The 19398-nt window shown below is 46.9% G+C and overlaps 1 protein-coding gene across 1 annotated transcript in view; it reads right to left on the minus strand.

Annotated features, from left to right (window-relative positions):
- TRIO (trio Rho guanine nucleotide exchange factor) overlaps positions 1-19398 on the minus strand; it is a 305380-nt gene that overhangs the window by 159135 nt on the left and 126847 nt on the right. The window contains exon 8 of the mRNA XM_054715266.1: positions 10357-10488. Within this exon, the coding sequence (XP_054571241.1) occupies positions 10357-10488 (132 nt within the window). The remainder of the gene's footprint in view (positions 1-10356; positions 10489-19398) is intronic.

Consider the following 19398-nt stretch of genomic DNA (forward strand, 5'->3'; position numbering starts at 1 on the left):
GACTCGTAGAGCAACCGGCTGTGTGACTCCGGGGGCTTCTTAAAGTAAGGCTTCATCTGGGAGCCCTTGGAGCTCACACACCGCTGAATCTGAAACCTCCTTGGGTCTCTGTGGGGGAGGAGCAGCAGAGCCTGGCTACAACACTACAGGGCGCAGGGCAAGCCCTCGGGGCAGAGGAGGGGTGGGTGCATGGGACAGGCTAACACAGGGAGCCTCTACCTACCAAAACCTGCAGGCAAGTGGATTTTCTAATCTCTTCTTTCAATCTTTTAAAATGGTAAGTCATGCTGGAATGTAACTTTTTTTTCCTCATACCAGATTTTGAGATCTTTGTTGGAAGTGCTGACTGTGGCTTATGAAGGCTGCCCATCATAGATTAAAACTGATCTAATACATCAAGATGGCAACTCGTAAGCGAAAACAAGCCAAGCCGACGTAACCAAAGAAAACAGGTAGGAAAAGAACCAACTGAACCACTAGCAGGGTCAGGCATGTGCAAAAGCAAAACAGTGAAAATGTGCGTCTTCTAAAGCAGAGACGGCCCCAGAAGTCGCGGAGTCTGCAGGGGCGTTTCTGATAGTGACTGTGAGAAGGGCAGGTCCTGGGAGTGCCGGGGGCGGGGCTGACTGCGATGGAGTCAGAGGCAAGGTGTTGCTTCAACATGAAGTGTCCTGCTTTTGGTGATTACCTGAGCTAGGTGCTATCCTCCTATATAATAAAAGCCTAATATGCAAATTGTCCCCTCGACTGGGAGTTCGAGCAGGAGTTTGACCACTCGCTCTGACGTGCACTGACCACCAGGGGGCGGCATGGAACATGGTGGGCGTCCGCGACATGGCGCTGGCAGCGGGCAGCAGTGGAGGCGCTGCGGGCCCCGATGGGCTCCGATGAGAGCAGGACCACGGCAGGATGGTGGAGGTGAGCGGGCGACACCAGGCCAAGGTGGGTGCCAGCGGGTCTCGATCACCCCGCAGAAAGCGACCAGCAGTGGCAGCGGGGGGCTGCCTCCCGGCTCCCAGGTGCTAAGGGAGCCAGGCGGGGGCCCAATGACTCCAATGGAGGGGGATGCACGGGAGCCTGGGGGCCCAGGTGCTGCCCAGGGCCCAGAGGTCAGCTGGGACCTGCCCTTCCATGCCAGATGCTCGCACTTCGATCACACCCGTGCACAAATTTCGTGCACCGGGCTTCTAGTTTAATATATAAACATGAAGTTACATCTTTTCTTTTTCTTGCCTACTCTAACATTCCCTTATTTTTCTGGGAATACAATTACCATGTGAATCAAAGCAAGGCAGTGCTTGCTTTTCTTTGGAACTTTACAAGAGCTGCTTACCATTTCAGAATATCAGCAGGGTAACAGTAGTCTCAGTATTTGAGTCACCAAACCTAACTCATACTGAGTCTGCACCTGCAGTTGCCATATTCACGATGGCTTTATATTTATGGCCAGAGCATGAATATCTCATTTTGTTCTCTTCTATTGTTGCATGTACTTAGGCATTTATAGACTGAAACACATTTTATCATACATCACCTTTCTTTTGTCTCTAATTTATACTATAGCATATATGTAACATATATGTGAACATATATAAACTTTATGTAAAGCTAGATTACTAGCCATACATTTATTTCAGCAGGCATCATAACCTTTTTGTTAAACATGCTTTGGTGAACATGTCAGATGGACATCGATCAGAAGGTGTGGCAGAAACCGACAGCTGGCTCCTCAAAGTCACTTCCTCCATAGCCAAACCCCTACAGTCAGGTACAGCAATGCCCCAGCTATAAAACTATATTTCCCAGCCTTGATTACAGAAGTGGCCAATGTATAGAAGTAAGCATGTTGAATGGGACTCCCAGAAAAATGCTGAATAGGAGGCTAAGCATGCTCATTCCCCTTCCTCGTTCTCCCCGATGCCAAGAACTTGGTGGAGATGGCTGGAGCTTCGGCAGCCATTCATGACCTTGAGGTAACCTTAAGGATGACAGCCAACTTGCTAAAAGAGCAAAACAAAAAGACAAACGGGTGCAGAGAGCCTCTTACTAACAGAACCACCACACCAGCCCTGGAATGCCAGCCTTGGGACTTCTACACGGGCAGAAGGCAAACCTCTATCTTAAGCCATTGCTTTGGATCTTAAACCAGCAATACAAGAGGTTTTCCTGCCTTCACCAAGTCTCCAAAGATATCCATGCGACACCATTAATATTCTACCACTGAGAGGGAAAGAGTAATCTGAGCAAGAATATTCCAATGACTGCCGTTGCGCGGGTGTCTTTGTAACAGCTCGAGAGCAGACACTAGTACTGGGTTGAGAAAACCAGGCTTGCTCATGGAGGAGGGTGGTGAGGAATGGCTGAGTGCGGAACACACAAATACCTAAACATAAGACAACTCATTAAGCAAAGCTTTGCCTTCTGGGAATTCCAAAACAGGGGTTAAAGTGTCTCTTGGTGCCACTGCTGGCTGTCACTCGGTGGCAGAGATGGCAGCAGAGATGGCAGCAGAAGTAGCAGGAAAGACTCTGGGCAACAAAACACTTCTGCATCCACTAGGACCAGACAGCCTGCAATGCCGAAGGCACGCTCAGGTCCCGCATTTCCCCCAAAACCTTTCAGAAGCAATCCTATTTCATTCCATAGATTTGTCAACTTAAAAGGTATTTTTCAAGCGCATAAAGGATTTCATATATTTAGCAAAATATCTTTGTTTTTGTAAGAGCAATAGTAGTATGTAGGGGGGGGGGGGGGAAATGCTAGAATTTTATGAAAACTAATGTCCTATTTTATAAAAAGACATTTTAAAATGGTACAGAATAACCAGAAAATTAATGAAAGAAGAGATTGAAAAGTATATAGAAGACAAAATATTCATATACAATTCAAGTATTAAAACAAATAACACATCTAAGTTTATGGTATGTGATACAGTTTTGATTTCTTAGCTATAGAACCAGATGAATTAATTTGCTTAAGTTATACCTTTTGTCTAAAAATGAGTTTCCAGCCTTTAGGCAGTCAAACCCTATCCCCCAAAGGGACAGTAGCTGCAAAAAAGAAAATCAATCTTTATTATCAAAAAGCAGCACTTAATCTTCTGTAATTTTTGAACAGATCAAAGTGGCTCATTGTTTGAGGTTCTGCTCTGTGTTGAACACAGTGCTCCGGGCTTGAATGGCCACAGAAGTTACATTTTACAAAGATTAACATTTTATAAAGATACTAGAGGCCCAGTGCACGGGTAGCCGATCGATGATCCTTTCTCATCACTGATGTTTGTATCCCTCCCTCCCTCTCCCTTCCTCTCTGAAATCAATAAAAATATGTATATTTTTAAAAGCATAGTACAAACTGGAGAAAAATAACAGGTCTTTTAATGTCAGTTGTAATTGAAGGGGTTCAGGACAGGTCTCCCCAGGATGTGCCATTTGGCATGTGAATTATTTTGAGTTGAAGACAATCGAGACCCTGAAGGCTCACAAGAAATTTCTACCTCTCCCTTAAATAATTTAAATTAGGGGCCTTGCTCATAATAAGAGTTATTAACAGAGATAACTTTTTATGACCTGTTTACTAGAGGCCCAGTGCACGAAATTCGTGCATCGGGGGGGGGGGTCCCCTCAGTCCAGCCTGCACCCTCTCCATCTGGGACCCCTTGTGGGATGTCCAAATGCCAGTTTAGGCCCCATCCCGGGGATCAGGCCTAAACCGGCATTCGGACATCCCTCTCACAATCCTGGACCGCTGGCTCCTAATCGCTCACCTGCCTGCCTGCCTGGTCACCCCTCACTGCCTCTGCGTGCCGGCCTGATCGCCCCTAACTGCCCCCCCTGCTGGCCTGGTCACCCCTAACTATCCCCTGCTGCTGGCCAGGTCACCCTCAACTGCCCCCTCCCTGCTGGCCTGGTCACTCCTAACTGTCCCCCCACCTGCCGGCCTGGTCACCCCTTACTGCCACCCCTGCCGGCCTAGTTGCCCCCAACTGCCCCCCCTCTGCTGGCCTGGTCGCCCCTCACTGCCCTCTTGCCAGCCCAATTGCCCCCAACTGCCCCCCCAGCTGCCCTGGTCGCCCCCAACTGCAGCCCCCCCTGCCGGCCTGGTCTCCCCTAACTGCCCCTCCCTGCCAGCCTGGTCACCCCCAACTGCCCCCCAATGCCGACCTGGTCGCCCCCAACTGCACCGCCCTGCCGACCTGGTCGCCCCACACAGCCTGCTGTTCAGTCGTTTGGTCGTCCCTCACTAACCCCCCTGCCGGCCTGGTCACCCCACGCAGCCTGCTGTTCAGTCGTTTGGTCATCCCTCACTAACCCCCCTGCCGACCTGGTCATAGGCAGCCATCTTGTGAGGGCATGAGGGTCAATTTGCATATCACCTCTTTATTATATAGGATGAACTAATATGCTTGAATACCTAAATGACTTAAGAAAATGGAAGTACTAACTAAAGTGAAAGGGATTAAAGTTTACTATATCAAAGGTATGTTTGTTCCTAATATTTAAGTGGAAACTTAACTGTTTAAAACATAGAACAAAAGTCTGGTTCTTGAATATTTACTTTTAATCACAACCACACCTAAAATTTCTTGCTTGAATTCCTGTATGTCACCCTAAAAACAGTCACCAAACTTCAGAGACTTCCTATCCTTATTTCTGGTCCTTGGATCAATACGTTTCCCATTAAATCAGACTGGAGCTAAGTAAGAGTCTCTGGAAGGAATATTCTTCACTTGCACTAAGTAAGAATGTTGCTCTGAGCTAAGAGAACAGTACTTGGAGATTATTGCTTAAGTTTGGAGAAACACCACCCAAAGACCAACTATGACCTATGACATGTCAGTCAGGTCCAAATGTGGTGTTTTAGATCTAAAAGTGTAGGAAATGCCACAGCCATGTGGTTCAGTGGTTGAGCGTCAACCTATGAACCAGGAGGTCAGGGTTCGATTCCTGATCAGAGCACAAGCCCAGGTTGTGGACTCAATCCCCAGGAGAGGCGTACAGGAAGTAGCCAATCAATGATTCTCTCTCTCATCACTGATGTTTCTAGCTCTCTCTCCCACTCCCTCTCCCTTCCTCTCTCTGGATGTAAATTTTTTATACATTTAAAGTGTAGGAAATATTCTTCCAGAGATATAACCCAGACAGGCAAAATACACAAAATACATAAAGGCATGGTTAGAAGTAACTAGACAAAGCCTGTCATAAAGAAACAGTGGTCCTTCCAAACGTTCCTGAAGTAAACTGCACCATGTGCGTTGGCCAAACCAACACCATCTGTTTCGATTCTCTTGCAGGGCTGGCTCGCTGTGGCCTGCGGAGCACAGACCTCCGTGCTAAGCCTGGAAATGCTTTCACAGCCACCACTAACCTTTCGAACTCTTATGTAAATATTCTCCAAAACCGTTTTAGCAGAGCAGGGAAGAGTGATGAGGATGTCGGCGTGCGACTCTCAGGCTTATTTTGTAGCTGAGAGTGACGCTCCTCAGCCAAACAGGGGCACACTTTGCCTTTGTGTGAGGAGGTCAAACCTGTCGTAAAACAGGGCTACACGAGGAAGCTCCTACCAGTAGCACGGGCCAGTGACCTTCTGGAAGGTCCCCTATGCCAAGGTCTTCTCCCAGCCTCGGGAAGGCCGTCTGAGGGAGGGAAGGCAGCCTGCTCCCCTTCAGAGCTCTCGGCCCGCTGAGACGGTTCTGAGACGGTTCTTTCCCCGGTGAGTTCTTAGACATCAGCTAGTGGAGGGCTGTCCTATTTCTTTTAGATGATTAGTTTCTTACTCAAAACCAGGTCAATCTAACTGTGTTTGACTCTGACACCCCGACCTGGGATTAGCAGAAAGGAAAAACTAAAACAAGACAGAGACCAGAAACTGCTGGGGTAGACCAGTTAGTAAGTCAGATTCACGCAGAGAACACGTGTGTTCTGTAGATTCCGCGTGGGCGTGACCTTTTCCGCTCCTGTATTTCAAGCCCTTGCAAGTTGATTTGGGGGAAGGAGGAGGACTGCCGTGCGGCCCGTTGACTCTGATGCGCTGCCAAACGTTGACGGCAGCACCTGCACACCTCCAGCGATGCTGCAATGCTTAATGAGGCTCAGAATCAACAGCTTCCTGGCGTTCCTCTGCAGCACGGCAGACAAGCTTCTACACACACCGCGGACACGTGATCTCGGCAGGGGTGCTAGCCAGAGGACTCACTTTACTGTCTGTTTTTCTCCCGTGCCAGTAACACAAATCACAACGTCACCCATGTATCCAGTGCCTTCAAAAAGGAGCTCGACCAGCTTTGCAGGCAGCAAATCAGCCATTTCCACGAAGCCCGCTGAAGTGTGCAATAGGTCAGCATATTGGTGAAATCGAGGAAAAGTGATGCAGAAACTAAACCCTGGAGTCACACTGGATCGGTGCGGGCCCGACATGTGGCACTTCACCTTTCTCCGCGAGGAACCGCCGGCCGCGCTGCAGCCGGGACCTTTGGCAGGTGCGTGGACTCCGTCCACACGGTCTCACCTCACAATCCCGATGCTTGATGTTCAGGTTGCCAGGATGGCATGGGCATATGAGATAGTCATTTGTCTGAATTCAGTTTGCTGAGAAAGTAGTTGATGAGTTTGCTTGCTTAAAATAAAATGTTAAAAATAACCACTCTACATGCTGTTTCTAAAACTACAGCTTAGCCCAGATGTTTCTATGGCTTCACTCTCCTGTGGTCAACTCCATCAGACATGAGCCCAAACCTGGCGAGCTGCAGCAAGGGGTGTTTACCAGGCACAGGTATGCTCCTGTTGCTAAAACACAAACGGGAACAACGTGGGACAGGTCTAATTAAAACACAAAAAAGCAGGCGTTTGTGTCCTGGGAAAAAAGTGGTGGGAAGGTTTCCCACTGCAAACTTATCGTCAGATACTGAAAACTATAGACACGGTTGAAAGAGAAAAATTGTGGGATGGAGGGAGAGGACAAGAGAACAGAAAAAGGAAGAGCAAGGCTTGCTTGTAGAACTCCCACTCTTAATGACCCTGCACCACAGCAGGCGAAGGAAGCTCCCCGTGGAAGGATGTCCCCTGAGCAGACCCACCGCCTTTGGAACAGGGAAGGCTGTCTCAGTGTGTGGTCTGCGAAGCATCTGCATCAGTCGCTGAATCACTAAAAGAGCCCATTGAACATGGAGATTCATGGGGAAGGGGGGTGTCTTATGAGAAACTGCACTTTTAACCAGAACACCCACGTTAGAAAACCACTAATTTAGGAAAGAAAAAACAAAAACAAAAACACTTAAAAAGCATGACAGCCCTTCCTTCCCATCTTTCTTCCCCTCCCCTCCTGGCATGGAGGACATGGTGCCAGGCGTTCTGAGGAAGTGGGTGGGCAGGGTAAGGGGCTCATAGAGGCCAGGCAGAAGGTTGGGAGGTTGAGCAAATGCACTGAGTAAACAAATGAGTTCATACACGGAGGGAGCCGGTTTCGTTGCTGTCTGGGAGGAATGTATAAACAGATGGGGAATGCTGGAGAGAATGCTGAGGATCGGATCAGAAATGGAAGCACCAGTAAAAACACACAGTTTTAAAGTAGAGATAGACACAGGTAGATGCGGCAGTAGCTGTGGATGTGTGTGGATGGATGGAAGGATGAATGGACGGATGGACAGACGGATGGATGGATGGATGAATATCAACATACATGTTTCCTGACTGACTGCTCAGAGGCCCTAGAAGCACTGACTCCCGCAGGTAGACAAGCCCTCTCACGCACCCGGATCCTAGTTTCTAAATACCACACACCAGCACAGGGACCAGAGCTTCCTGGTGAGATGGTTGACTTCAGGGACGATGCAGGGAAAGGACAAGATGAGTCGGGGACCATCTTGGTGTGCCAGAAAGTAATGCTCAAGTAATGATAAGGATGTATCAAAAACACACAAAAAGGGACTCCTGCTAGCCAAATGTGGACAATTTAGGCATCAAAATAGAGTACTGGGTTATAGCCCATTGAATATAAAAAGATTTTATAAATCCATACCGAATGAATGAATGAGTGAATGAATAAAGCTCTTCCTTAAGCAGAAAAGGCCGCCTAGTGAATACAGAAGGAGTGATGGATTAAGTGCCATTGTCGGACAGCCACCACAGTGGCCCCCGGCACGGCAGGAGTCACCAGAGGATGTGGGCGGAGGCCCCGAGAAGTCTGATGAGGAACAGATACTGTTATATCAGTATATCTCTTCACAAAATGCTCATCGAGGACAAATTTTTCTCTTTTTTAAAATATATTTTTATTTATTTCAGAGAGGAAGAGAGAGAGTGTCTTTCCATTTACCTGGTTCAAATGACTATCTCCTGGAGTGTATAAGGAAGCTGCAAACAAGTATTTAGACTAAAAATCTGTGGTTTAAGACCCCAGCTTGAGAAGCTGTTTACTTGCCATTAAATTATTAGTGCCAACTTGAAAGCTAATGAATCTGCACCACAGGTAAACACAGTTCCCATGTCAAGATGCCCTTTTTCATAGAATGCAGTGGTAACAGTGAGAAAACTCTGTGCTTTGCTAGCAGTACCCAGGGCAACAGGCAGGCTGAACCGGCAGCTGGGCCAGAGCATGACATGGTCGGGTCACACTGATGGTGAGGAAGTCACGCAGGCAAAGGCTGCAGCCCGGCTCCTGCCAACCCGGCCCCCTTGTGTGTGAGCTCCTCAGTCCCACAGAGGCAGGAACCGATCACTGGAATCAAAACCAGCTCCTTGGAAGACCCCCTTCCACGGTGGCTAACAGGTCATTCACTTTCTATGTTACAGGTCGAAATTAGACGATGCACAGAGACGGTACACGCAGGAAAGAACTTAATGCATTTGACACAAAATCTTCATGAATCAGTGCAATACAAAATTACAGATCTGTTCAATTCTCATTTTTACTATAGAAAGGCTATCACTTATGATATAGTTCCTAACAAACTAGATAATCAAGCTAGCTAATAAACCCTGGATGTAAAGTTAAGAAGCATATATAGTGGTAACTATTCTTAATTCCATGGACAGCGTAAAATAGTGCTGAGAGATAAAGGGATCTTGTTAGGCACAAAGGGAGCAAGAGAAACAAGCATGTAGATATCAACTTCCAGGGGAAGGAGGTTTGACCACATTCCAAAGCAAACATCTGATTCACCCTTAGGCACTCGGGGGCCAGGAGACCTGGGCCTAGGACAGGAGAGTGGCAGCCTCTTGGGGAAGCAGGAAGTGCCAGACTCAAAACCAAAGGCCAGTTTCTTCCCAGACTTTCACAGTGGATGTGTTCACATCAAGGAAGACTTGGGTTTAAAGATTTACTAGACATCTACTCTGTGCCCAGTCCTCTGCCCGGACAGTGTGGCTCAGTGGTTGAGCGTTACCCCGTGCACCAGGAGGTCATGTTTTGATTCCCAGTCAAGGCACATGCCTGGGTTGCAGGCTCAATCCCCAGTAGGGGGCGTGCAGGAGGCAGACAATCAATGATTCTCTCTCATCACTGATGTTTCTATAGCTCTCTTCCTCTCCCTTCCACTCTCTGAAATCAATAAAAACATAAAAAAACAACAACCCACAAGTGACACGCCTTGACCCGTCTGTAGTTATCATCGTCATTGCACCTAACATGAGATGACAGAAGGCAGTCGAGAACGTGAAGCCGGCCTGTCAGGGCTCACGTTCTGGCTCCACCTCCTACAGCTCTTGACCTGTCACTTCCTCGCTGAGCCTCAGTTTCCTCATTTGTAACAGCAGGGATGATACAGTACATGCCCCAGACTTGTGAGCAGTAATATATGAAGTCCTTACAACAAAGCCTGGCACAGAGGAAGGTGGCAGAAATAAACCAGGGTAATTACATGAAATAATTTACCCTAAAATAACAAAGAAAACACTACCCTGAGATTTCTACAACAGCGAGCAGCTTTGCATATTTGAAAAAAATAAGTGTGTGCTTTGCAAGGCAGAGCATGAGGCTGCGTCGGGTTTGCCCTTTTCTGGAAAGTTCATTCAGGGAGACTAACTGGAGTTTGAGCAGACTGAAGAGCATGCAAATACGTGTTTCCTGAATACATGTAGACAAGAAGACTGGGATTTCAGAGACGTTAGCAGATGAAAACCTAAGCCCTCTAAAGGACACCCACAAACTGAGAAAAGTTTGCTCACTGCCAACCATCACCACCCTCTTTTCCTTACTAGCGTTCACCCCCTACACAAGTTCAAAAGTTACAATAAAACTGATGTTTCACTCAAAAATCCAAAGTTTTTTTTAGGCTAGCCCAAACTTCCTTTTTTCCTAGCTTTCGTGCTATGACACAGAAATAACATTGCTCTGCAAACGTAGTAGAGGCCCGCCTACCTCGGAATACGCCAGGGTGATGTGCTCGTATATGCCCTGGTGGTGGTGGATGGCGTCCTCCAGGTCCTGCAGCTCCGAGGGCAGGTCCACCTCTCCGCAGGCCTTACACCACGAGTCCACGTTGCTCATGTACTTGGAAGGTTAAAAAAAAAAGGTGATATCTATCAATGGCGATGCATAGTCAGAAGTGGCTATTTTTTAACAAGGTTTGAAATAAGGGTACGAGAGACATTCTAAGAACCTGGTTGAATCGCCATCTCAAATGGCTCTCCTATGAGTTCTCAAACTGGATTCCTAGAATCCACCCCTGGTTTAGGTTCTGGCAGAGCGGGGGCTGGGCCCGGGAACCTGCCCCTGAAATGATGGCCTCGGGTGCCTCTGGGGCCAGGTCTAGGAGTGCGCCTGGAGCAGCGCTGCCTGCATTACTGTGCTGGGCATGCCGGCTGTTTTCCCACTCCAACGCTACATTCACATTTCTAACGGCCCTGCTGTGCCAGCCTCCAGCCTCCGCAGGACCGCGGTGCAACTCTCCCAAGCCGGCCAGCCCTCCTGCTTTCCTCTTTCACTCAACTGCTAATGTTTCATTATTTTGCATATATCTGTCCAATTTTCCCAACACTACTTACTGAACAACTGTCTTTACCCCTCTTCTTACACCGCATACAAGAATACACTCCAAATAGATTAACGGCGTTAAATGTAAGACTCGAAACTGGAAAACTCCTTAAAGAAAGCCCAGGCAGCTCATCCCTGACGTCTCTCTTAGCAACGTTTTTTCCTGATATATCTCTTCAGGCAAAAGAAACAAGCAAACAAGAATCAAACAAACAGGACTACACCAAACTGAAAAGGTTTTGCACAGCAAAGGAAACCATCAACAAATGAAAAAGAAAACCTACTGAACGGGAGAAGATACTCACCAATGACACATTCGAGAGGGAGTTAATATCCAAAATTTATAAAGACCTCACACAACTCAACAGCTTAAAAAAAAAAATCCCAATAAAATATGGGAGAGGATGCCGAAACCGGTTTGGCTCAGTAGATGGAGCATCGGTCTGCGGACTGAGGGGTCCCAGGTTCGATTCCGGTCAAGGGCATGTACATTGGTTGCGGGCACATCCCCGGTGGGGGGTGTGCAGGAGGCAGCTGGTCGATGTTTCTCTCTCATCGATGTTTCTAGCTCTCTATCCCTCTCCCTTCCTCTCTGTAAAAAGTCAATAAAATATATTTTAAAAAATATATATATGGGAGAGGACCTGAATAGACATTTCTCCAAAGAGGATACACAGTTGGCCAATAGACATATGAACGGATGCTCAACATCACTAATCATCAGAGAAATGCAAATTAAAACCACAACATATATCACCTCACACTTGTCAGAATGGCTACCATCAATAAATCAACAAACAATGTTGGTGAGGATGTGGAGAAAAGGGACCCCTAGTGCACAGTTGACAGGAATGCAAATTGGTGCCATCACCATGAAAAACAGTGTGAAGGTTCCTCAAAAAATTAAAAGTGGAACTGTCTTATGACCCAGCCCTTCCACTTCTGGGACATATCCGAAGAAACCCAAACACTAATTCCAAAGAATATATGTACCCCTGTATTAACTGCCATGTTATAGGGAAGCAGCCGAATTGGCCATCAATAGTAAAGAAGATAAAAGAGCTGTGGTACATAGAGGGTGGGCAAAGGTAGGTTTATAGTTGCTCATATGGAAAAATAGTGCAATAATTATAAATACTACGTCAAGAATAAACTCTGTGTTTTGTGTACTCATAACTATAAACCTATTTTCGCCCCACCCTGTATATACAAGGGAATACTGGACACAAAAAAAGAATGAAATCTTACCATTTGAGATAGTATGAACCAAGAGGGTATGAGGGTATTATGATATGTGAAATCCGTCAGACAAATACCGTATGTTTTCACTTATATAAGAAATCTAAAGAGCAAAATAAACAAGACAAAGCAAAATTGAAACAGACTCACAGACACAGAGAACAGATGGCTGCGGGGGGGTAGGGAGGGGGGACGTTGCGGAATAGGTGACTAAGGTAAAGAGATAAAAAAGTACAAACTGGTAGTTATACAACAGTCATGGGGATGTACAGTACAGCACAGGGAATATAGTCAGTAATCGTGTGGTAACTATGTATGGTGCCAAGTGGGTACTTGAAACTCGGGGGGAGCACTCTGTAACATATATGATTGTCTAATACAAAATAATACTGAATGTAAACTGTAATTAAAAAATAAAGATTTTTAAATGCTAATGGTGAAATATCTGAAATCATTTACCTAACACCAGAAAGAGCACAGGCCCATTTTTTCTACCTTTTCAAAAGCAAATACACACAGGATTAAAAGAAGGCCCAGTGAAGGCCTCTAAACTCCTAGGCTGTGCCCGGAACCTAAGGGTGGGCTGAGGGAGGCGGGGATCACGCCAGCCTCTCCCACTTTGCAAGTTAAACAAGAGTGTCAGCCTCAGGCTGCAGAGCCAGGCTGCTGACTGCCATTCCTGTTTCTCCTCAGTTTTTTCCACGGGCACCCCCACTTCCCCAGGATTCATCAATAGCTGAGAAACCACTGCCAAATGTCCTAGGGAGATCCTATCAGCATGCATCACGCTGAGTGTCAAAGGCAAGCGGCAGAGGCCCAATTAGGGATGCTAACTCCGTCAGGCCAAGGAGACATGGACACATTTCCCCAGGCTTCACCTCGTTTACACTTACCAGGGATGCCGAGGGTGACTGGTAAAATGGGGTAACTGACCTGCCCTCCCAAGTACTTAGGACTTTTTAGAAACTTAAAATAGACAAGTCATCCAAATAACTGTTTATAAAAATCCCTTTACCACATTAATGTACTGGCTCAGAAAAATAGCTGCAAGCAAATCTTAGGAATTGAGAGTAACAATACGGCATTAAGTGTCATCGAACAGGAGGTGGTTTCTGATGGCTTCAAACATGACTAAACCAACACACACACACGGGGAGCATCTCATCACCCCGCTGTGGGGCGCCCGCCTCCCATCCTCAAGGCAAAGGAAGTGTTATAACTTACTTTCCACCGCTCCCCCTCTGCAGAGATGCAGGCATGACTCACTAGGCACATTTTTAAGTACTTCTGGGGTGGGGTGTTCTATAAATGTCAATTGGGTCAGGTTGAATGAGTCTAACTATTCCTGATCTCCATTTCACTCTCTCCTCTTTGATTATTGCATTTAACACCAATTATTAAGTTACTATAAACCTTTTTCAATTATGAGTTGACTGAGGTTAACCAGCATCATTAATAAATCACCAGGTCAAGTCACTAATTAATGGCTGCTGCACACGGGTCACTATGGCACGCCCCAAACAAAGCAGAGTTACAACATATTCCTAAGAGGCTAAAACGCTTCCGATGTAACAGGGACAGTTTTAGTTATACGATACTTCACAGCAAGCAGAAGGGTCAGACTAGTATGTCAGTGTATCCAAATGACTACTGAAACACAGTCAACTCCAATTTTGAAGCAACCAATAAAGAGAAACATTCAAGAGCTTTTACATATGCCTATAGTAAAAGCAGTTTACTTATAATTTCTTTTTTAAAATATTTTTATTGATTTCAGAGAGGAAGGGAGAGGGAGAGAGAGAGAGAAACAACAACGATGAGAGAGAATCATCGATGGGCTGTCTCCTGTACGCCCCCTACCAGGGATCAAGCCCGCAACCCAGGCACGTGCTCTTGACCGGAATTGAACCCGGGACCCTTCCGCCTGCAGGTCGACGCTCTGTCCACTGAGCCAAACTGGCTAGAGCTACTTATAATTTCTTAACGTATTGTGAGAGGGTACGTGATTACACATACCTGAGATGTGGCCAGGTTCTAAACGCATAGAAAAGGTTGGCCTGCCATGTGGGAGCCGTGCGGGAGGATTCTGCATATCTAACCTCCCTGGTTAAACTATCCCAAAGACAGAAACAGACCCGGCCATGGTTTGGCGGGGACTTTGGAGCAAGCATAACTTTTGTCTTTTACTTGTGAGATGGCACCCCTACGCTCCAATGGGCAAGCCCTATGCCCTGAATGCTTTCTGAAAGGCTCATCACCCGAAGGATCGGAACCCGGGTGCCACCCGAGAGCAATCCTGTTCAGGGAGCCAAGAAGGAGGGTGTCAGCAGGTCTTCCACAGAGAAAAAGTATGTCGGGGTCAAGTCCGGTGTCGAAGTTCAACAGGTACCTACAGAATAGAACCTTTTAGACATCTATAAAAGAGATCATGCGAATTATGCCCATGGCAGGTAGCTGGCCTGTTGTTTAAAAACTTCTCCGACTATTCAGCTATATTCCACCACGACCATCCCCCCACTCACACACCCCTATTACCATCCTGAAAGATACAGTTTGGGGTGGCAGCACCGGGGGACCAGTCTAGCACAGAGCCCGACCGTCATGAAGGACCACAGAAGGTGGGTCCTGGGCTCCAGCGAGATCAGAGCAGCCAGTTCCGAGTCTGATGCTTTAAATGCTCAAGGACCAAAATGTGTGAACACCCAGCATCTGGCTAGACAGAGGGTAAACAGGCGAGTGTGAGAGAACGCAATGCTGCTCCCTGAATTCAAACCGGGAGCCGGCTTCAGGACGGGATTCTGACGCGCAGCAGACTGGTGACTTTTCCTAAAAGTGTGGCTGGGTCCTGATGAAAGGAGGCTGGGTCCGCTGTTTGCAAAACTGAGGCAAGCAGGTGAGGGAAGAGTGAGTAATATATAAGCTTTAAAGGAGGAGCTTGGATCATTAATTAGCAGATTGATTTCCATACGCATTTATTCCATGAATCTCCATCTGCTGAGTGGGGTCTCCCACCGGTAGCAGCTCAGCTCTGGGCTGGTTTGCCTCCACCACCCCTCAGGGCTGGGTCCTGTCAGCTAGTGAACTGCACCCTACTCTCCCCCCGGGGCTAGGTACTCACAGCTAGTGAATTTCACCCCCACCGCTGCCAGGGTTGGGTCCTCAAAGCTAGTGAATTGTACCCACCACCGAGGATGGAGTGGAAGCTGAGCAGGTGGCTAGCCCAGTGCAGGAGACAAAGGGACAGAAACTCCCCCAAATGGAAAGTTTTAAAATATTCATTTAAGAGAATGTTCTCTTTGGAAAAATTAGGACTGGTGGACTTTTATATTCATATGTAAAATATATAGGGCTTCAAACTTCAGAGTTCTTTCTTACCTCTGATTTCTTCACTTTCTGTTTTCATTTCTGGAAAACAATACCCTCCGCTTTATTTGATCATTTCTACCCGAGTCTTAGCCAGCACACTCCCTTCTCCCAGAGCATCTGAGGGGGAGGGGCTCCATCCGGCCCAGGGAAACCACAGGACAGAGGGGGCACTTTCCTCCGTGAGCCCCGCTCTGGCGGCTCCCTGCGCTACTGGAGGAGGCAGGTTCAGTTTGAACCAAAACAGGCCAGTGAGCCTCTAAGTACCAGACACCTGAATACTATTTCATGAATACATTTCTGTAATATACACACAGATTTATTTACTCCAGTTCCTTCTACTCCATGAGAATTCTGTTTTTGTTTCACTACAAGCCAAGAATTAGGCATGCTTTTACTAAAGTAAAATGACATTAAAATGGGAACAATTAGATGTATATTACTGTCCTTAGAAACTCAACAGGGAATACTGAAGCAGTATTATTTTCCTCTGGATTTCAACCCAGACTAATGATAAAATTAGCCAGACAATAACTGTAATTTTTTTCCTTTTTACAAAAGTATATATTTATTGATTTCAGAAAGGAAGAGAGAGGGAAAGATAGATAGAAACATCAATGATGAGAGAGAACCATTGATCAGCTGCTTCTTGCATGCCTCCTACTGGGGATCGAGACCCAACCCGGGCATGCGCCCTGACCGGGAATCCAACCGTGACCTCCTGGTTCATAGGTCAACATTCAAACACTGAGCTACACCGGCCAGGCTCCTTCTATAACTTTTAAGAGCTTGTTTCTGAAACTACGTGCTGTCATCTCAGGAACTAAAGATTTTCATGGCCCTAATGAAAGCCCAAGCTTTGAGACCACAGGCAATCACGCCCCAAACAGAACCTAAGGACAAGGACAGCAGCCCCATGTACTTCACTGGCCTGACTTAACGAGGAAATGAGGCTTTGTGTTAAAGAGCTGTGTATTTTAAAGAGCCATGCAAACACTGGCTGTTACTTCCTTTTTGGCTATTATCAGGTCAGTGGCCCTTAAAGTCACAGATAAATAAGGTGATCAGACTTCTGGTTCCCTGGGAAGGTCAGCCGCTATCAGCACTAACAGGGGTTTCTGCAGTGACGGGTGTAACCTGCTCCGCCTAGTAAAAGCAGCCACAAGCCCATGTGCTCCTGAGCATCTACACTGTGCGTCCTGTGACTAAGGAAGTGAATTCCATTTCATTCAGCTTTCAAATTACTTTGTTAATATATGTTAGTGAATGTGAAGGAACTTCAGTAGCCACAGGTGCTGGCTGGGCTACATAATGGACAGTGAGGCTCGAGATCATATTATTTAATAGAAAAAATGGGAGATTTTAAGGAGTAGTAAAACCAAGTCACTTAATTTTTTCATGTTACAAAAATGTAATTCTAATAACATTTGTCTTGGGAGCTTTTAATAGGAAGGGGCTGTCCAGCGGCTGTACCACATGACCAGAAAGTGAAGGCTGGAGCCCTCAGCGCCATCTGCTGGTGAAAGTGCTGACAGAGAGGTCATGTCCCCACACAAACCGATATCCTGACTCTGCCTGTCCCTGGAGATGAGGACATGAGACAGAGTGGCCCAGGCATCTTCGGAAAACAGAACCTCTACAAAATGTCATTCTCATCTAGTTTTAGCCTCCAGGTTCATGATCATGAACCCACAAGCAAATACCAACAACAGAGCATCCACAGAGACAGGAGACAGGCGGGGACCTCAGCACACACGTGTCCCTCCCTGGCAGCTCTGTCCAGAGAGGGAAGGCCACTTCCTGTCATTAGACCACTCACACAGGGTCGAATATTTGAGCCCTACCTTGCCCTGAAAAGACTGAAATTCTTAATGAGAAGTCTGATGGCGTTCAGAGAGGTGGCTATGATGGACCCCTAACCTGTGACATCCAAGTTTCTGGTCCTTTCCCTACTGAGGTTAGGAAAACAGCTTAAGCATAACTGGCAGGTAAAGCATTTAAAAAGAAGGGACAAAGCTGGCCTAGTCCTGTAACTGCTCTCCTGGGAAGAGGAAACGTATGTTAGTAAATGTGACCTTCTTCTCCGCATCAGAATCTCAAGGATCGTACTGTTATTCAGTGAAGGGAAAGATAAACATGCATTTCGCTTGAGGGTAAGGAAACACTTTCTGAGGACATCAGTCAAGGTTCATCCACAATGCCAGGCCCCTGCCTCACCAGGCACTCCGTCCCTAAGCTCGGATTTGACTTCTTCTCGGGCCACTTGATCTGCATGGAGACCTCAAGCATTGCTATTGTTTATGCACAATATCAAGAAATTCTGTTCAATATATATTCATCTAGTTTAGTTTCCTTCAAATCCCTAACTCACAGCCACTCATTTTATCCAAGTAAAAACACCCCAGGCTCTTTCAACTTTGCTACAGGATGAAAGGTTTAATAAAACATTGCAGAGGAAAATGCCCCATGGCACTCACACTTCTAGATTATTCTCAGGCAGGTCAGAGCAGCAAGTAATCTTCTGGGTGTATTTACAAGTCTGAATCCCACCATGTTTATGAAAGAGATTTTCCTTATGTGTTATTATGCTTCGGACTACCTGCCATTCACCCACACGGCTTGTGCCGCTTCCAATTTATTCACAGAATCTTGACATACCTTTCTGGGCGCCCACCAACGATTTACATCCCCAGCCCCAGTTCCAGGGGATTGCTGCACCTCATGCTAGGTTCCCACTCCAGCTGACACGTGGGTGGGCAGCACACAGCTCATCTGCCCACCCACAATGATGCCCAGCGAACAGCACGGCTACGTTGCAGGATGACGGGGACCGGAAAGGTTCAGAGTCCTGTAGACACTGCTATTTGATCCTGAAGGGAGGTCCTATTACTTTAGAAGAGCTACTTTTTGTGGGGAGGGGCTTTTACTTATCCTTTAATCATAAAACTAGTTAAATGCATAGTAATAAGCAGAAAAATCTTCCTACTGAAACCTGAAAGTTCCTTTTCACAGCTTGGCTTTTACATGAGGCGATCAAGGTTTTTTCCACTATTTCCTCTCTTGCTTCACACTTTAAAGGTCTCTACAGTTGAGATCACTACTAATTAAGTGTCTTGTGCAACATTCTAGCTGCCTTGCCCAAAGCCAGGCAAGCTGGGGCCTCGGTTTTACCTCAACTGACTTCATTCCTCAACAGAGACCACTTCTAGATTAAATAAATAATATTTCCTTCTTAGAATCATCAGTGCAAATCCCTATAAATATAGTTTCCCCCCAAAAAGCTCTATCAGTATCTTTCCTTTAAAAATAAGGCAACCATTTGCCTCTTCCCATGTGCCTTCCCGGTGGTTCCTGTGCTCTGTCGACACCTGCGACGCAAGTTCACCGTCCAGCACACCTTCCACGCTAACATCTCGGTCAGGAACACACCGCTTTCCTTTTGCTGCCTCCACAGTGTGCTTGTTCAAGCCAGTTTGTTGGCGGAAAGGACTGTGGAGGTGTGGGGAGTGCTACAGGCACACCTCACGGATTACCTCTTATATCAGGTATTTCGACGAGCACATCAGCCAATGTGTCAGAACCCACGCAAATCATTTAAAAATCGTGATCGACACTGAAAGCTGCCTGCCCCAAAGCCACGTCACCCAGCCCTTGCTGGCAGGGCCTGCCTACAGCGGGGGGGGCTAAGAAGCTGGGTCCCCCTTCCACCCTCCCCGCATCCAGTCCTGGACTACACTGGGGCGGAGGGATCTCCTGACAGTAATGTTTCCCTGATAAAAGTGATGGGCGACGACACTCACTGCCAGCCCTGCCTTCGCCAGACAC

The sequence above is a fragment of the Eptesicus fuscus genome, chromosome 4 (assembly GCF_027574615.1).
Source record: "Eptesicus fuscus isolate TK198812 chromosome 4, DD_ASM_mEF_20220401, whole genome shotgun sequence".
Taxonomy (NCBI): Eukaryota; Metazoa; Chordata; class Mammalia; order Chiroptera; family Vespertilionidae; genus Eptesicus; species Eptesicus fuscus.